General features: G+C 42.8%; 1 protein-coding gene across 3 annotated transcripts in view; it reads left to right on the top strand.

Moving 5' to 3' along the window:
- The window catches only part of efcab7 (EF-hand calcium binding domain 7), a 131,614-nt gene that overhangs the window by 68,041 nt on the left and 43,493 nt on the right, over positions 1-20,080 (top strand). For all 3 annotated transcript variants that reach the window (XM_068037323.1, XM_068037324.1, XM_068037322.1), the window contains one exon: positions 464-597. In XM_068037323.1, coding sequence (XP_067893424.1) covers positions 464-597 — 134 coding nt within the window. The remainder of the gene's footprint in view (positions 1-463; positions 598-20,080) is intronic.

The following is a 20,080-nucleotide window of genomic DNA, read 5'->3' as shown; positions in this document are numbered from 1 at the left end:
TAACGCAGGGCTGGCTGCCATTTAAATATGGCGCCAGCACCTGATCAGTCGTCAGCCGATGCTGTTTACGCGTTGTTCAGCCCAACCCCTCTGCATCATTTGGGGGAGGTGGGGTGGGGGGGGGGGGGGGGTGGGTGGGGGTGGGCACCGTGGCCACGTTTGCAATCGCGGCGGCTCCACGACATGTGGCCTGTGCTTTTAAAATCCAGCCCCTGGTGTTCTTACTTGCTCCAGACATGACACTATCATTCTCTCAGCCTTTTGCAGATAACACATCTGTGTGACATTCTATTTCTTCTGACTAACCGGGGTCAAGGGGTAAAAGCAATATATTTTTAAAAATATGTCATCTGATAGTACATTTTTCCCAGCATTTTCCATTTTTATATCATTTCTGGTAGCTTATACCTCTTCTGTATTCTGATACAACCTGTTCATTCTGACTGTCTTTTCATTTTAATAGGACTGCTCTGTCAGACATCTTTGAAGTCATCGATTTAGATGGCAATGGTCTCCTGAGTTTTGAAGAGTATAATTTCTTTGAGTTGAGGACCAGTGGAGAGAAATGTGACAGTGAGGCCTGGGTTGTGTGCCAAGGTGAGGTGAACCATTTTATTTAGACTTTAGTAATTCCTATGTTTCCTCCTTAAAACAAATGTCTAAGATTATATTGATGATTAATCTGGACAGGTTATTCAGTGCTGATGGGTTTGAATACCAGGGTGCAGAATTTAAAAATAAAATAGGAAATTAGAAGTAACACAGGAAGTTATGCAGAACATTTTCACTCTGAGGGTAGTAGAATTTTGAAATAAGTTACAGGAAAAGATTGATCAAGATATAATTAGATTTGTTTCTGAAAAGAGAAGGGATTGAGAGAGAAGGTCAGACAGTGAGATGATAACTCAAAACGAGATGGGCTTGTTGGGCCAAAACTCTCTCTTCTCCAAAAATTTCTTGTGTTATTTGTTTATAACAACTACTGTAAATTATCTAAATTGTGAGCGCATTTTGGGAGTGCATTAAAATTGCTCTTGACAGGAAAGCATGAGCGTTAAATTAGTCAATTGAAACCATCAAAGCACCAATTCACGGTGCAGTGGTTAGGAAGAAGAAAGATCAGTAAGTCTTGTGCATCTAGAACTGGCTGGTTTCAGCACAATATTGAGAGAAGCTCAGGGCACTGCTCATCCTTAAAGATAGCCGGGGCAGACCAGAGGAGAGAAATAGGACAATATGAGTGGTTGTGCACTGAAGTGAGCGACATATTTTGAGTGGCTTAGAGACATCAGTAAACATGCAGACATCTCCCATTTATAACATTTAGATACGGTACAAGATACTCGCTCTTTACCATCTTCAATACTGACATTTACTTTTGTGGCTAGATTATTTTTCTATGGTCATCTATTATATGTGCAAAATAATTTCTGAAAATTTTGAAGAATGCATTTAGTTATGTATAGTAATTATTTATGGTATTTAACCATTGCAGTATTTAAAACGGAGACAGGGAGGGAACTTAATTCATTCCAAAGGATGAGGGATGTTCCTGAGAGCCGCAAGCAGCTCAAGCAAGACTGCAAGAGACAATGGCTATTTTTAAAATTGTTTTCTCAGAGGTTATCTCCAGTGCATAAAGTGGTCAATTCTGCAGATTGGTCTGAGATAAGATCTCTGTGGCAGTGGTTCACACATTCTAGTGATCATTGGATCTTTTTGGTACTTCAAATTTACTATAAATTTCTAAGACGTTCTCCAAATATAACGGTAACTAACAAACATAACTTACATTTAGACCACTCTATCATTGCATAAAAATGTTGTCTTCTCTCTATCGTCATAAAATCTTCAGTTCATTCACAACTGCTCAGATAATGAAGCTGTGCGTGCCTGCATGCAGCAAGACCTGGACAACATTCAGGCTTCAGCTGATGAGTGGCAAGTAACATTCGTGTCACATAAGTGCCAGGCAATGACCTTCTCCCATAAGAGAATCTAGCAATGTCCCCTTGACATTCAACAGCTTTACCATCACTGAATCCCCCACCATCAACATCCTGGAGGGTCACCATTAACTAGAAGCTTAACTGGATCAGCCACATAAATACTGTGGCTATTAGAGTAGGTCAGAGGCTGGGAATCCTGTAGGTATATCCACTGTGCTGTTAGGAAGGGAGTTCACGATATTGACCCAGCGACAGTGAAGGAACGGCATCCAAGTCAGGATGGTGTGTGGCTTGGAACATACAGGTGTACCCATCTGTTGGCTGCCCTTGGTCTTCTAGGCGGTAGAGGTCATGAGTTTGGAAGGTGCTGTTGAAGGAGCTTTGGCGAGCTGCTACAGTGCATCTTGTACATGGTACACATTGATGCCGGTTGTTGAAGTAGTGAATGTTTAAGGTGGTGGATGGGGTGCCGATCAAGTGGGCTGCTTTGTCCTGGATGTTGTAGAGCTTCTTGAGCGTCGTTGGAACTGCACTCATCTAGGCAAGTGGACAGTATTCCATCACATTTCTGACTCGTGCCTTGTAGGTGGTGAACAGGCTGTGAAGAGTCAGGAGGTGAGTAATCACCCCAGAATTCCCAGCCTTTGACCTGTATTTGTAGCTGCAGTATTTATTCAGCTGGTCCAGTTACATTTTTGGTCAGTGGTAACCCCCAGGACGTTGATAGTGGGGGATTCAGCGATGGTAATGTCATTGAATCTCAAGAGGAGATGGTTGGATTCTCTCTTGTTGGAGATGGTCATTGCCTAGCACTTGTGTGGTGCAAATGTTACTTGCCACTTTTCAGCCCAAGCCTGAATGTTGTCCAGATCTTGCTGCATGCAGACACAGACTGCTTCGGTATCTGAGGAGTTGCGAATGGTACTGAACAATGTGCAATCATCAGCTAACACCCCCACTTCTGATCTTATGATGGAGGGAAGGTCATTGATAAAGCAACTGAAGATCTGAAGATGGTTGGGACTAGGACACTACCCTGAGGATCTCCTGCAGTGATGTCCTGGGACTGAGATGATTGGCCTTTAACAACCATAACCATCTTCCCTTTGTGCTACATTTGATTCCAGCCAGTAGTGCATTTCCTCCCAATTCTTCAATTTTGCTAGGGCTCCTTGATGTTATTTTGGCCAAATGGCTGCCTTGATGTCAAGAGCAGTCACTCACATTTTGAATTGTCATAGAGTCATAGACTCATGGGGCTGGATTTTATGAGCCCGACACCGATGTCGGTGGTGAGCTCAAAAAAGCCGCCGCAATCTTAAGCGCGGTGGCTCATTTAAATAGCCTGTAGTAGAGTGAGGTTGAGGCCTGCTACCCAACCCGGGCCCGATGGAACCCAACGACATGTGTCGGGTTTGGGTCGGGCCCATCTTCCGGGATCGGCTTTCGGGCTCGGGTCGGGTCGGGCCGAGTCCAGGTCGAGTTGGGTTGGGTCGGGCCAGACACACACGGTAAGTGCTGTGCTGATAAGTATTAAAAATAAAAAACTTACCTGAGCTGGGAGTCTGGGACGAAACTGAGTCTGCGCAGTGAGCGAGTGACATCACATCATTGCACGTGTGCTGCAGCTTCTTGCAGGTTTGGTGTCAGGAAGGTAAGTAGAGGGATAGTTGGGTCTGACTTGGGCTGAGTCGGGCTCGGGTCCACTGGGTTCTTTTTCCCAACCTAAAGCAGGCCTCTCGAGTGAGGTATATGCCCAGCCATGAGATTACAGGTTGTGGTTGAATACAATTCTGCTGCTGATGACCCATAGCACCAGTTTGGAGCTGCTAGATCTGTTCTGAATCTATCCCATTTAGCATGGTGGTAATGCCACATAACACTTTGGAGGGTGTTCTCAGTGCTTTTTTTTATTCGTTCGTACGATGTGGGCATCGCTGGCTAGGCCAGCATTTATTGCCCATCCCTAATTGCACTTGAGAAGGTGGTGGTGAGCTGCCTTTTTGAACTGCTGCAGTCCTTGGGGTGTAGGTACACCAACAGTGCTATTATGGAAGGGGGTTCCCCAGTTTTGACCCAACGACAGGGAAGGAACGGCGATATATTTCCAAGTCAAGACGGTGTGTCGCTAGTAGGGGAACTTGCAGAAAAGAGAGTGTGAAGACAGGGCTTCATCTCCACAAGGACTGAGTGGTGTTCACTTCTACCAATAGTGTCATGGACAGATGCATCTGCGGCAGGTAAATTGGTGAGGATGGGGTCAAGTAGGCTTTTCCCTTTTGTTGGTTCTCTCACCATCTGCCGCAGGCCCAGTCTGGCAGATATGTCCTTCAGGATTCGGCCAGCTCCATCAGTAGCGATGCTACTGAACCATTCTTGGTGATGGACATTAAAGTCCCCCACCTAGACTACATTCTGGGCCCTTGTTACCCTCAGTACCTGATGTGGTGTTCAACATGGAGGAGTACTGATTCAGGAGGTCTCCTTGCCCATGTTTGACCTGATGCCATGAGAGTTCAGGGGTCCGGAGTCACTCCCTCCCTAATGTGCCACTATCTCTGGACATACCTGTCCAGTCTGGGACATTGGCTGTAAGATATGATTTGATGTGTATGACTGTGTCAACATGTTGCTTGACTAGTCTGTGGGATAGCTCTCCCAATTTTGGCACAAGTCCCTGACATTAGTGAGGATGACTTTGCAGGGTTGACTGCGCAGTGTGTGCCTTTGTCAATTCCGATGTCTATATCGATGTTGGGTTGTCTGTCCGATTTTATTCCGATTCAGCTCTTCTGCCATGGTTGATACAACTGACATAAATGGCTTGCACGGTCATTTCAGAGGGCAGTTAAGAGTCAACCACATTGCTGTGGGTCTGGAGTCACGTGTAGGCTGAGTCCGGTAAGAACAGCAGATTTCCTTCCCTGAAGGACATTAGTGAACCAGATGGGTTTTTATGACAATCTGGTAGCTTTATGATCATCGTTACTGATACTAGCTTTTTGTTCCAGATTTATTAAAAAATGCTGTGGTGGGATTTGAACTCATGTTTCCGGAGCATTAGCCCAGCCTTCTGTATTACTAGTCCATTAACATTGCCACCATGCTGCCTTTCCCATCTGTGCCCTCAGCTCATCTGCCTTATTCATTGGATTCATTGCATTGAAATATATACCATTAAGCACGATTAAACTCCTTTCTTGTCTAGCCTTTATTTCCTCGGCCTTCGACACTCACTAATGTCCCAGGAATCTAAAGCCCTCCCTCCTGCGCCATCGCTCTAGCCACGCATTCATCTGCACTGTCCTCCTAGTTCTGTACTGGCTAGTGCGTGACACTGGGAGTGATCAGAGATTACTACCTTTGAGGTCCTTTCTTTCCTAGCTCCCTAAAATCTGTCTGCAGGACCTGATCCCTCTTTCTATCTATGCCATTGGTACCAACCTCTGGCTGTTCATCCACCCCCCTCAATTTTCCGCAGCCGCTCAGTGACATCCTTGTCCTAGGTAATAGGGAAACAATGTATCATCCTGAATCACGCCTACAACCGCTGAAACTATTGCCTTTCTGACCCTCCTCCTCAACGCCAACACCCACCACCCCCACCCCTGTACAGCTGAGCCTGTACAGGACTTGCCTCTGGCTGTACTCCCCAGAGGAACCATGACCCTCACCAGTTTTCAGAATTAAATTAGATGCACTCAGGGGACCCTTGCATTACCTGCCTGGTCCTCCTTTTCTGTCTGGTGGTCACCCATTCCCTCTCTGCCTGCACACTCTTAAGCTGTGGGGTGAGCACCCCTTGAAGCACGCGATCCAAGTAGCACTCAGCCTCATGGATGCACTGCAGTGCCACCAGCTGCTGCTCAAGCTCCGAGAGCGAGAAGTGCCCTGGAGTTCCCATATGGCAGAGGATGTGCATTCAATGGGACTGCAGTGTCCTTATTTATTAAACTACTATCTAAACTTATCAGAAATAAACTTAAGACTTTTTCCTGATATGGCAAAAATACACGCACCAGTCAGCTCCTTCCCTTGTCCTGACATCACTTTAGGCGTTTTTAATCTCTCTCTCTGACACTCACATTCCCTTACCTCCGGGTTCACCGATTTATGCCTACTTTCAGGGACTCACAACTTATAACCATCCTGCTGACCTCTCTCAGGTCCCTGCTCCCTAATTCCCTATGATTCTTTCTTAGAAACTGACCTCTGAAAGGTACTTTCTGACTCTTTCACTGTTCCCCCTAAGGCTTGCTGTCTTCACTCTTGCTGACTCTTTGCCGCCGCTTTTACCTGTTGGCCTCTGCCACTATTTCCCTTCAGGCTCGCTATCTCTGCTGAGGGCGCCAGTGCTCCAGGAACAATTGGCCACACTGTACAGCATCAGAGAGGATGAGAAGTTTCTGGATCATCTTCTCCAGAAAATATTCAATCAAGCAGAAGTATTAGACAGTTCAGGACACAAGAATGGTGTAGAGAGTACAAAGTGGGTGGCCAGCCACAGAGGACAGAGTGCGCAAGGATTTGTCAGTGTGCCAGGAACTTGAGTCCCGTTACAGTAACAGTAACTCTGAATAGAGTAGTATTGTGCTTTCCGACACACATACGATTGGCCGAATGGCCTCCTCCTTTGCTGTAAATTTTCTATATTTCTGTTTCCATGGTGCTAAAATGAAGGATATCACAATGGGTGGAAAATCTTCTGGAGAGAGAAGAAGAACAGCCAAAGGATGTGGTCCTTATTGGAACCAGTGACGTGAATGTGAGGTCTTGCAGAGGGACTTTAAGGAGTTAAGCACTAAACTGAAAAAGATCTCCAGGTTGATGGTCTCTGGATTACTTTCTGTATCATGGCCTGGACAATTTAAGGAAAATTAAGAATGCCAACATATGGCTGCAGAGCCTTTACAGAAGGAATGGGTTCACGTTCTCAGGCCATTGGAGCGACTATAGCAAGGGTAAACTATACTGACAGGACAGCCTTCATCTGAACAAAAATTAGACAAATATCCTTGAGGAGATAATAAAGAGAGCAATGGGGGCAGATTTAAATGTACTTTGTGGGGGTGGAGGGGAGGGCAGGGTTAGGGAAAGTTTAGGCTAAAGATTAGGGAGAGAACACAGCATTAATAAAGCTGTTGGAATAGAGGCAGAAAGCTTATCTGAAATAGTGCAAAAGTATTGTCAGAGGTGAAAGAGAGCAAAATAGGCTATGAGGCAGTGAGCAATAAAAACAGTATTGTAGATGGGGTATTGATATCAATAAAATTAAATGACAAAATCAAGTAAAAGAGCAAGGATCATGTTCCAAAAAATTGGAGTCACGATTGATTAGTATGTATTTGAATGCAGAAAGTATTCAAATTAAAACTGGACAGTTAGAAGCATTAAAAGCTGTAAAGCGATATATTAGCCCAGAATTTCCTGCAACGGCGACAATAAAGATGTATACCATATATTTCCCCATTCTGTGTGCCAATCTCACCGTTGGCCAAGTTACTGCAAATTTTCTTGGATTTTTAATTAAAATATGCCACTGTAAGCACAGCTGTGAATCAGAAGCAGCAAAATTCATTTTGCTTGTTCATTTCTATGGGAATTTCAACCTAGAGTATTTGTCTATTTTTTATCAGGCAGAAAATTACTCAAAGATATAAACAGGAATAAAAATTGAATAAATATTGTCATAAGAACAAAAATGAGTAGGAAAATAAGAGTTCTTCTGGAACTCACACACTGCATCACGAGGCTTTATGAGCAGTGGATTTTAAGAAGAGTGCTGTACTTTACCCTGATTGACATCAGAAAGGAATTTCAGAAGTAATGGAGTAAACAATCACCCAAATGTTCGATTACAGTATCCAGCAGTATGATAAATAATTTTGTATAAATAACATATGTTAAACCTTCAAAAATATGGGTTCTATTTTGATCAATTTGATCGAGAATTTTGAGTTAAATCTATAAGGGAAGAATTTGTGGAATCTTGGAAGCAACTGTATTATGATGCCCAGAAACGATGTTGCCAGTTTTAAATGCATTCCTGTGTTAATTTGAAAGAATAATTGTGGATTAGTTATGGACACAACATTGATCAAAACCAATAATTACAGGATCCAAAGTTCAATCTTGGAAAGCTAGACTTCTCAAGTAGAAATGAAAATGAATATCAAGTGATGCAGTAAAAATGAATACAATACAATAATGATATGAAATACAGTGTGCTTAGACAAAAATGAAGATCCAGAGGGTGATACTTTTGAAGTGAATTTTATCATGCAAGTAATTCTGAGCTATTTGGCTCCAAGTTATAACCCAAACTTCCAACAAATCCGTTGTAGTCAAACACTTCGCTGTCTGATTCTTTTTATTCTGTTATGTTGTGACATGTCAATAGACAATGGCTAAATAGATATATTACGCTTATTAAGGAAATCGTATTATGTGGTGTAATGGATGCACAGCTGTAAATTTGACTTATGATAAACTAGTAAAATTATTCAATAAAACCCAAACTTACGCTACAAAGTTGCCCTGCATTACATATTGGAGATGAGATAGAAATGGAGATTGGCAGACAGTTCAGAGAGATGTATACTACTGGTGATTTTAACTATCTCAAGCTGTTCTAGAATAAAGGTAATATGTGTGATCAAAGTGGAAAATGCTTTTTAATTTGTTTCTGAGATCATTGTATTTCTGGTCCAACAAGAAAGAAAGAGTTTATATAGTGCCTTTCACGATCTCAGGACATCCCAAAGCACTTTATAGCCAATTAAGATTTTTTTTTGAAGCGTAGTCACTGTTGTTAATGTTTGAAATGTGGCAGCCAATTTGTACGCATCAAGTCCCATAAATGTCGTAATGTCCAGATGGTCTGTTTCAGTGATTGAGGAATAAATATTGACCAGGACACTGGGGTAACTCCTGTGCTCTTCTTCAAAATATGTCCTGGGATCTTTTACGTTCACCAGAGAGAACAGATATGGCTTCATTGTAATGTCTCATCTGAAAGATGTCACCTCTGATGGTGTAGCACTCCCTCAGTACTACATGGAGTGTCAACTAGATTTTGTGCTCAAGTATCTGTACTGGGACTTGAACCCATAACTGTCTGACTCAAAGATGAGAGTGCTATCACTGAGCCATGGCTGACATAACAAAGAATGAAGCATTGCTTGATTTTAGTTCTGGGAAATTAAATGGGTAATATCTGATGAGAGTATGAGAACACATGGGAAATAGCAACTGCAACACATTTAAGTTCAGTGTAAATACAGAAAATAATAATGAAGAGTCAAAGATAAGGTTACTGGATTGGAAAAAGATGAAGTACAGCAACTTATGAAATGACCTGACCCAAAAGTGAGTAGAAATATTAGCAAACACGTTAACAGATCATCAGTGTTACAACCTCAATGAGACCGTTAACATTAAAATACGAGATATGAACCCCTAGACCAATTTAAAGAATTGCACACTAAAATAAAAGCAAAATACTGCAGATGCTGGAAATCTGAAATAAAAACAGAAAGTGCTGGAAATACTCAGCAGGTCAGGCAGCATCTGAGGAGAGAAAAACAGAGTTAACATTTCAAATCTGCTGAAAGGTCACAGACCTGAAACATTAACTCTACTTCTCTCTTCACAGATGCTGCCTGACCTGCTGAGTCTTTCCAGCACTTTCTGTTTTTGTTAAAGAATTACATGACAAGGGGCTGGATATTGTTCCCCTCCTGACATCGGGCTCCACGGCGGGGGTGGGAGGGGGCCAGAAGACAAGAGTGGCAGCCGTCCGCCACGGAACCCAATGCCACAATTGCTGGGCCCGATCTTCCCGGCGACAGGGAAGCTCTGTGGCAGGTCCTCCACCGCTCTGCGACAGGACTCGACTTTACATATTTAAATTAACTGTTTGCATTAATTAAAATCTAATCTGCTGCGATCTTACCTGCAGTTCTGGATCTTCAGCGCAACGGGTGGCACTCACATGCCTTCACTTTCCAGTCCAGGGAAAGCTGGCGCCACCGAGGTGGGGAAAGAGGATCTCTGCATTTGTAGTGTAGTGGAGTTGTGGAGGGGGACTGTGAAGGGTTCAACTCTGCACTTAGTGCAGTTGTGGGGAGAAGAGGTCAGCTCTGCTTTGGTAGTGTACTTGGCGGGGGGGGGGGGGGTGGAGCAAATATGTATGTTTACTGCAGTAAGGGGGAGTAAAGGGAACAACTCTGCAGTTTCTATGCAGGGCTGGCAGCCCTTCAAAAATGGCACCAGCGCCTGCGCAGATGCAGTAGATGCCGTTCACAGTGTCGCCGAGGCCATCCCTGCCACGTGATTGGGGTGGGGGCCATGATGGCCCCCCTGCATATGAAAATGAGCCACCGGGCTGCCGCCTGCGGCCTTTTTTTGCACCTGCTGCCGCTCCCGGCGGTGGGACTACAAAATCCAGCCCAAGATTTCACGTTTTACAACTTTCATTATAACAATTAAACTAAAAGAAATCTCCATTAGCTAAATAGTACTTTGTAAGTAGCGGACACCCCAAATTACAGAAAAGGTATTTTCTTTACTTATTAATACACTTGAAAACCTCACACCATTCTTATACGTTACACAGTCCTTCTTGATGGTGAAATATTTGCAGTTAAAAGTCCCAAACTGCTCCCAGTTGCAATGGGTTGGATCTTCTAGACCTTTCTCAAAGTCAGTTTCCTCTTCACTCACTTTTCCGAGCACTTTGTATCTGGACGTCCGTAAGTAAGGTGATCCTGTTGGTATTTTCCTTCTCCACAAACTTCAACCTTCAAAACAGGTTCAAGTATTTGCAGCCTTTTGTTGTGTATCTTCTGAGAGCCGGTGTTCTCTCTCTGTCTCCCTTGAGGCTGCAACCACTGGTCTCCTTTCTTACAGCCGTTCAGCCTTCAGAAAATATGTTAAAGTTATCTGAAATCAAAAGTCAATAGCCCATTGTCCTTTTCCAATATGCAAAGTCCACAAGTCTGGCTTCAGCAGAGCCACCTGGGCTTTCCATTATTTTCATCTGTTAGCAGCTGCCAAGCGTATTTGTATTCTCAGACTCACTGATTCCTTGTTTACGATCTGAAACTCTGGGATGGTGAAACCCATTATTCTTCAGGTGTTATACCCAACAATTTCTGCTTTTCAAAAAGGTCTTTGATCTGTGTTCGCTGTTGTCCTGGTAACCAAGATTTCTGTCTTGCTTTTAAGCAGAGTTGATGTGAGGTCACCTTACTTCTCTGACTCCATCTTAAACTTTTAAAAATCACAGTTTTTTAAAACATAATCATGTTACAAAGTCCAGTGTTCATAAGACTCAGCAAGGAACTGTCAAATATAAGGTGCACAGAGCAGTGACATAACTACTGTGATGCAACTGGTGCAATTACGCCAGGGCCCACAAGGTTACAGAGGCCGAACACATACGTAGCTAAATCCTGGACTTATTTGGAAATCTTCTCCATACTCTGTTGATTGTGTTGATCCATTCGTATGAGGCAAATCTCCAAAGGAACAGGTGCTAGGAAGTATTGATACAGTGAAGAGGGAGACGCTTTACTGTCCTAGCCACCACGCCTCTCCCAATAGCTTCCTGCATTTTGCATTATGATGCTACTTGTTACAATTGCGAGCATTGTATTTATTTGTATTGTTAGAAATTTATGCACCATTTCAAAAATGTGGCCTGGATTTTACAGTCAGCGGTGAAGCAACAGTGCTGCTGCTGACCTTGACGAAAGCTGCCCATAAAGATCTAGCAATATCTGTGGTGGGGATGTCCCCTTCCCAACAGCAGTTTAAATCTGGTGCCAAGAAAAGAGGATTTACTGGCGTGTAAGCAACCAATCACGTTTTTAAATTCTCATTTAAAAAAAACTGGAAGTTAAGAAACTGAGAGGTGACCTGGCGAAAGTGGACTGGATACAGCTACTTGAGGGAAAATCAGTGGCAAACCAGTGGGAGGCATTCAAAAGCGAGATACTACAGGCACAGTGTAGGCATATCCCCACTAAGATAAAAGGTGGTGTGGCCAAATCTAGAGCCCCCTGGTTATCTAGAAGCTTACAGGGTAAGTTAAAGAGGAAAAGAAAGCTTATGAGGATCACAAAAATCTTAATACTTTAGAAAGCCTAGAGGAGTATAGAAAGTGCAGGGGTGAAGTAAAAAAGGAAATTAGAAAAGCAAAGAGAGGACATGAAAAATTATTGGCAAGTAAAATCAAGGAAAACCCGAACATGTTTTATCCGTACATTAAGAGCAAGAGGAAAGGGTAGAGCCTATCAGAGATGTACAAGGGAACTGATGCATGGATGAAGAAGATGTGGGCAGGGTTCTTAATGAGTTTTTTGTCTCTGTCTTCACAAAGGAGAGGGTTGATGTAGATATTGTAGTTAAAGAGGAAGACTGTGAAATATTAGATAGGATAAGCATAATGAGAGAGGAAGTACTAGAGGGTCTGACATCCTTGAAAGTGGATAAATCGCCAGGGTTGGATGGATTGCATCCCAGATTGCTATAAGAAGCCGGGGAAGAAATAGCGGATGCGCCAAGGATCATCTTCAAATCCTCACTAGATACAGGAGAGGTACCAGACGATTGGAGGTCTGCGAATGTTGTACCATTGTTTAAAAAGGGTGCGAGGGATAGGCTAAATAATTATAGGCCAATCAGTCTGACCTCGGTGGTGGGTAAATTGTTAGAATCTATTCTGAGGGACAGGATAAACTGCCACTTAGAAAGGCGCGGATTAATCAGGGATAGTCAGCACGGTTTTGTTAAGGGAAGGTCATGTCTTACTGTTTTTTTCATGTTTGTGCTTGGGGCCAGACTGTTCAGTTTTTTGTCCATGAACACCCTCTCTCTACTAAAGCTTTGTGTTTCAGCACACCATTAACATACCGTTTGCCTTTGCTCCATGACCTTCTGGTCAAGGTGTCCTATCAACACCTCTTTTGTTATCTCTTGCTCCACCCCCACTTTACTTGCTTAAAACCTTTTACATTTCTAATATTTGCCAGTTCTGATGAAGGGTCACTGACCTGAAACGTTAACTCTGCTTCTTGCTCCACAGATGCTGCCAGACCTGCTGAGTATTTCCAGCATTTCTTGTTTTTATTTCAGATTTCCAGCATCTGCAGTATTTTGCTTTTATTATAGTCATATCTTACTAACTTAATTGAGTTTTTTGAGGAAGTAACCAGAAGGATTGATGAGGGTAGTGCAGTGGATGTGGTCTACATGGACTTTAGAAAGGCATTTGACAAGGTCCCACATGGCAGACTGGTCAGTAAAATGAAAGCCCATGGGATACAGGGTAACGTGGCAGGTTAGATCCAGAATTGGCTCAGGGCCGGGAAACAAAGGGTAGTAGTCGATGGATGTTTTTGTGAATGGAAAGCTGTTTCCAGTGGCGTTCCACAGGGCTTATTGTTGGGTCCCTTGCTGTTTGTGGTATATCTTAATGATTGGACTTAAATGTGGGAGGCATGATTGGGAAATTTGCTGATGACACAAAAATTGTCTGTGTAGTTGATAGTGAAGAGGATAGCTGTAGACTCCAGAATGATATCAGTGGATGGTTGAGTGGGCGGAGAAGTGGCAAATGGAATTCACTCCAGATAAGTGTGAGGTAATGCATTTGGGGAGGGTAAATAAAGCGAAGGAATACACAATAAACAGGAGGATATTGAGAGCGGTAGAAGAAGTGGGAGACCTTGGAGTGTATGTCCACAGGTACCTGAAGGTGGCAGGACAGGTAGATAGAGTGGTGAAGAAGGCATATGAAATGTTTTCCTTTATTGGCTGAGGTATAGAATTCAAAAGCAGGATGTAATGCTGGAACTGTATAAAACGCTGGTTAGGCCACAGTTGGGAGTATTGCGTACAGTTCTGGTCACCACATTGCAGAAAGGGCATAATTGCTCTGGAGAGAGTACAGAGGAGATTTACAAGAATGTTGCCAGGGCTCGAAAGTTGCAACTATGAAGAAAGATTGGATAGGCTAGGGTTGTTTTCCTTCGAACAGAGGAGGCTGAGGGGTAACTTTATTGAGGTGTATAAAATTATGAGGGACCTAGATAGACAGAAAGGACCTGTTTCCCTAGTGGAGAAGTCAATTACCAGGGGGCACAGATTTAAGGTGATTGGTGGGTGCCTGGAATTTATTACCAGGAATGGTGGTGGAGGCAGAAACCCTCAATTCTTTTAAAAGGTACCTGGACATGCATCTGAAGTGCTGCAAGGCTATGGACCAGGTGCTGGAAGGTGGGATTTGATTGGGCGACTAGTTTCTATTTTTTTTCTTCTCGGCTGGCGTGGACATGACGGGCTGAATGTCCTCCTTCTGTGCCGTAATTTTTCCATGGTTCTATGGTTTATCCTTCACTTTTAAATTACATTTTCAGATCATGAAATAAATGATTATGTTTGGATTAAAATAGAGACTAAAATAAATATGTGCAATTTTTGTCATAATGGAGAAATTTGACATTTAGAAATCTAAAGTTAGCTTTTTAGGGCCAGTGAAGGTGTTTAGCAGTAATTATGAAGTTCGAAAGGTAAAGGGGTATACGCCATTCCCTACTCTTCTCTTGTAGCTGGCGTATGGAGAAGATCATATCCACAGTAGATCTGCCAGCATGGAAACCGCACAGTGCTTCTCGGTCTGCAAGTAAATGGAGTCTTTTAAGTATGACCCTAGCAAAGGCCGTCCCAATGACGCTAAGGAGTGAGATGCCCCTGTAGTTGTTGCAGTCTTCTCTGTTGCCTTTGTTTTTGTATAGTGTGATGATTTTGGCATCGTGCATCTCCTGTGCAACTGAGCCTACTTTCCAACAGAGAAAGAGAAGGTCATAAAGGTGTGGCAATAGATGGGACTTTCCGTGTTTAAGAAATTCTGCTGGGATTCCTTCCTTGCCTGGTGCCTTTCTGTTTGCTGTGGGGTCTATGGCCTTCTCGAGCTCCAGTGATGAGGGTTGTTCATCTAACTCATTCATGACGGGAAGTTGCGGGAGAACATCGAGCGCAGACTGGGAGATGTTCAACTCACAGGAGTACAGCTCCCAGTAGTGTTCAGCTCAGCGGGACATCTGTTTACTTCTGTCGGTGAGTACTTCACCATTATGGGTATATCCTGGCAGGACAAAATCATAAATGTGGCCGTCCTGTCAAAGGCAGAGCCCTCAAGTGTGGTGCCACTGATCAAACAGAGGTGGCTTTGGTGGATCGGATATGTCCGCAGGATGGAAGACGGTCGCACACCCAAGGACCTTCTGTATGGTGAGGTAGTTGGGGGTAGATGACCAGTGGGGCGCCCAAAGCTCCGCTTCAAGGTTGCTTGCAAGCGTGACATGAAGGCTCTAAATGTCGACTATCGCACTTGGGAGTCACTAGCTGACGAAAGAAGAAATGGCAACACATCTTGTGGACTGGTAGCACTACCACGATGATCAATTGCTACAGCAGCTTGGCAACAGGCGCCGACATCAAAAACAACAACTCACAGCGTCACTTGGCACCTTCACGTGCAGCACTTGTGAAAGAATCTGCCTCTCAAGAATTGGCCTTCACAGCCATCAACAAAGATGAACAAAGAGAAGTCACCCCACTTAAATGGATTGTTTGCTGTGTGTCCATCATCTCTCATAGATGGAAAGATACCAACCAACCATGAAGTTAGTACAGTGTTAAAAATCCAGTTACACCTCATACACCAAGGTGCAACTTTTTCAACTTTTTTTCTTACAGATTTTCATAGATTTTCCCATTGATTGCAGTTTGGGGGGTCTTCAACTGCACACCCTCTGTAGATATTTTGAATCACTGATAGCAATCTCTGGATTTCTGCATTATTCTGAGCACGCGTGGACTTCCAAAATTGCAGTCAGTTTCAGTGGAGTAATGAAGGCGAGCGCTAACCATCATTACCACCGCAAAATCTGGGCAGTTGAAACAACAGAATGGAGCTTTTAAACCCTAGAGACAAAAGGAGACTAGAGAGAAAATTGCAAAGTTGCCAAAAATTGATCATTTAAAACTGATTATGAAGATCTCAGAAAGTAGCCAAAATCTGAACAACGCACCTCAGCTCAAGGTTTCAAAACAAAATCGTCCAGTTGTCATCAGACTAGGTTACAGAATGTATTTCATCTCCACTTGACTTCGTGATAAAGGACATGATCCAAGACATATCGAAAATCGACCAACTAAGCGACCTGATAGAGGTTTACAAAGTTATGAGTGGCATGGACAGAGTGGATAGTCAGAAGCTTTTTCCCAAGGTGGAAGAGTCAGTTACTAGGGGACATAGGTTTAAGGTGCGAGGGGCAAAGTTTAGTGGGGATGTGCAAGGCAAGTTTTTTACACAGAGGGTGGTGAGTGCCTGGAACTTGCTGCCAGGGGAGGTGGTGGAAGCAGGTACAATAGCGACGTTTAAGAGGCATCTTGACAAATACATGAATAGGATGGGAATAGAGGGATACAGACCCTGGAAGTGCAGAAGGTTTTAGTTTAGGCAGGCATCATGATCGGCGCAGGCTTGGAGGGCCGAATGGCCTGTTCCTGTGCTGTACTGTTCTTTGTTATTTGTTTTTCGGTATGTTACCATAGTAAAAAATGAAAAAGGCAGTCCTGCCAGTATAAATATATAAATAAATATAAATAAGTATAAATAAATTAATTATATGGAATCCATCCCTTTATTAGCCGAGGTATAGAATATAAGAGCAGGGAAGTTATGCTGGAACTGTTCAGTTGATTGACTGGACTGATCAAATCTCCACTGTCTAGCTGGTAAATTTCCTGATAAGGATTGTTTATTGACAAGGCCTATTGTATTTCTGGGTAACCTTGACAAGGCCTCGTTTACACAGATGTGTTCTTTTAACTACGCAATGCCTTTTTTTGTGTTACTTCTTGATAGCACCGTCTGGTTTTTGCTGTTTTGCAACAGCCCAGCAGGTTTTGATGTTAAAATGAGCTTTTGCGCCATCAGCACTGGTCTGGTTGAAAGTCCAGCTTTAAAATCGTGTCAATAAGGGCTTCTCTTCCTTACAATGGTAAAGAGGCCCACACAAATAAAAAGTGGAGCAAATGTAGAAAGTTCTTTTCTGCTCCTGTTCAACCTCTTCCGCTATATCAAGTGACAAGGGAACATTGAAACCAATCCCTATTAATGAGAATGTTTTGACTGCACACGCTGATTAACATTGCTGCAGTTGCTTTCTTATTCCTGGCACATAAGAAATTGTTTGAATCTAATGCCTATTTCATATGGCCAAGGTTAATAAATCACAAGTTCCCCCTGCCCCACCCCTCAACAAGCAATAAAGCCTAAAGTACTTGCAGAACAACAGTGCCACGAGTCTACATGCGATAGTACCCCTACAGCGGTTTCGTGACCTTTTCATCAAGTGGAATTACGCAAACTCACAGACCCCTGAAATTACTGCTCTGAATCACAGAATTAATGCCTGCCTAATGCTTTGTGCCAAGTGCCATTTCTGTTTCTTGTAAGTTATAACACTTGCACAAATAAAAAACATATTTCTCCCTTTTTTGTTATTAATATTGGAAAAATGATGTCTTGGCACAAGTTCTTCCTTTCTTTGGGCAACAAACTTACACAAATGCTCAAATATTTTCTGATGATCCAGTTGGAAACCTATTACAATTACTGCAAGTAGAATATGTTGTGGTCAGCAGTAAGGTGTGATAAATGTTATTTGTAAATTACCCCTTCAAATTCATTTATGGTGCCACTTATTATCGTATCGATTTGTTTGTGGCTACTTCTCTTTTGTTGTTTAAAAAAGATTATGTTCAGTTTTCTCCCCTCCTCTCTTGAGGGTACTTCTGTATATGTTGTCAACGTCCAGTACCTAGCGCAAGTCAACACTTGTCATGTATGAATTAAACAATATCAGGACATGGGGGGAACAGTGGCGCAGTGGTTAGCACCGCAGCCTCACAGCTCCAGCGACCCAGGTTCAATTCCGGGTACTGCCTGTGTGGAGTTTGCAAGTTCTCGCTGTGTCTGCGTGGGTTTCCTCCGGGTGCTCCGGTTTCCTCCCACAAGCCAAAGACTTGCAGGTTGATAGGTAAATTGGCCATTAGCAATTGCCCCTAGTATAGGTAGGTGGTAGGGAAATATAGGGACAGGTGGGGATATGTGATAGGAATATGGAATTAGTGTGGAATTAGTATAGATGGGTGGTTGATGGTCGGCACAGACTCGGTGGGCCGAAGGGCCTGTTTCAGTGCTGTATCTCTAAAACTAAAACTAAAAACTGTATAACTCATTGGTTAGGCCACAACTTGAATACTGTGTGCAGTTCTGGTCACCTCATTACAGAAAGGATGTAATTGCACTAGAGAGGGTACAGAGGAGATTTATGAGGATGTTGCCAAGACTGGAAAAATGCAGCTATGAGGAAAGATTGGATAGGCTGGGGTTGTTCTCCTTGGAACAGAGAAGGCCGAGGGGAGATCTGATTGAGATGTACAAAATTTTGAGGGGCCTGGATAGAGTGGATGTGAAGGGTCTATTCACCTTCGCAGAGAGGTCAGTGATGAGGAGGCATAGATTTAAAGTGATTGGTAGAAAAATTAGAGGGGAGATGAGGAAAAACTTATTCACCCTGTGGGTGGGGGGGGTTGGGAACTCACTGCCTGAAAGGGTAGCTGAGGCAGAAACCCTCAACTCATTCAAAAGGCGTCTGGATATGCACCTCAAGTGCCGTAATCTGCAGGGCTATGGACCAAATGCTGGAAGGTGGGATTAGAATAGGCGGATTATTTTTCGGCAGGCACAGACACGATTGGCCAAGTGGTCTGTTTCTGTGCCTTAAACTTTCTATGATTCTATGATTCACAAGTATTTTAGGGTTTCATGATATGATGGTGCTGCAAATATAAGCAGAATCTTTTCTGGTGTGTAATTAAGAATTGCTGAGAAAGAACTTGGTGCCAGATATTTGCACATTTGAATCTAATGTTTAATGATTCAGTATGAACAATAACAGAATTTTGGAACTTTTCTGATTTAGGTGAATGATTTTATTTATATATTATATATATATATATTTATATATAAATAACATCATTCACCTAAATCAGAAAAGTATCTATATGGCCGCTGTATTAACTGATAGATTTTGCTTTTTTTTTTGTTAGTAAATCTGACCGAACTGAATCTAAAAAGCAATGTGCTTAAAGCCTTGACGGAAACTATTCTTAAGACCAGTAAACCCAAAAAGCGAAACAAAGCTTCATCTTTACACAAAGATTTAGATAGCTTCCGTGTACTTCTTATGAGAGGAAAAAATAGAGGCTCTGGACACAATTCTTCAATCCCCATTAAATAACTAAATTGTGCCTTGGACTGACCAGTACAACACCTTTGTTCGAGAAGAGAGAGAAAGATATACTGGGTAACTAGTGACCAGTTAATCTAATGGCAGTTATGGCCAAACTCTTAGAATCCATAATTTGAGATAAAATTATTGACTATTTATAAATATATTGGTTAATCAAGGACAGCCAACATGGATATATTAAAGACGAGTCATGTTTGTTAAAAATTGAATAGTTTTTTGAAGCAGGGATCATTGGATAAATATAATTTGTTTTTGTAATGTAGGAGATGTAGTTTATATAAATTTTCAGAAGGCATTCAATAAGGTGTCACATAAGTGTCTTGGAAAAATTCAGGTGCCTGATATGGGCAGACAGTTTCGTTGTGGTAATGCCACTGAGCTAGCAATCCAGAGGCCCAGGCTGAACCCTGGGGACATGGGTTCAAATTCCACCATGGCAGCTGGTGGAATTTAAATTCAATCAATAAAAAAATTGTTGTTTTTGTAAAAACCTATCTGGTTCACTAATGTCCTTCAGGGAAGGAAATCTGCCATCCTTACCTGGTGTACATGTGACTCCAGACCCACAACAATGTGGTTAACTCTTAACTGCCCTCTGAAATGGCCTAGCAAGCCACTCAGTTGTCAAGGGCAATTAGGTATGGGGAAACAAATGCTGACCTTGCCAGCGATGCCAACATTCCATGAAAGATTAATAAAAATAAATGGCTAAAGGACAGAAAACAAAGAGTTACAGTA

Source organism: Heterodontus francisci, chromosome 8 (genome assembly GCF_036365525.1).
Source record: "Heterodontus francisci isolate sHetFra1 chromosome 8, sHetFra1.hap1, whole genome shotgun sequence".
NCBI lineage: Eukaryota > Metazoa > Chordata > Chondrichthyes > Heterodontiformes > Heterodontidae > Heterodontus > Heterodontus francisci.
The sequence above is the reverse complement of the archived record's forward strand: the minus strand, read 5'-3'. Positions and strand labels throughout refer to the sequence as shown.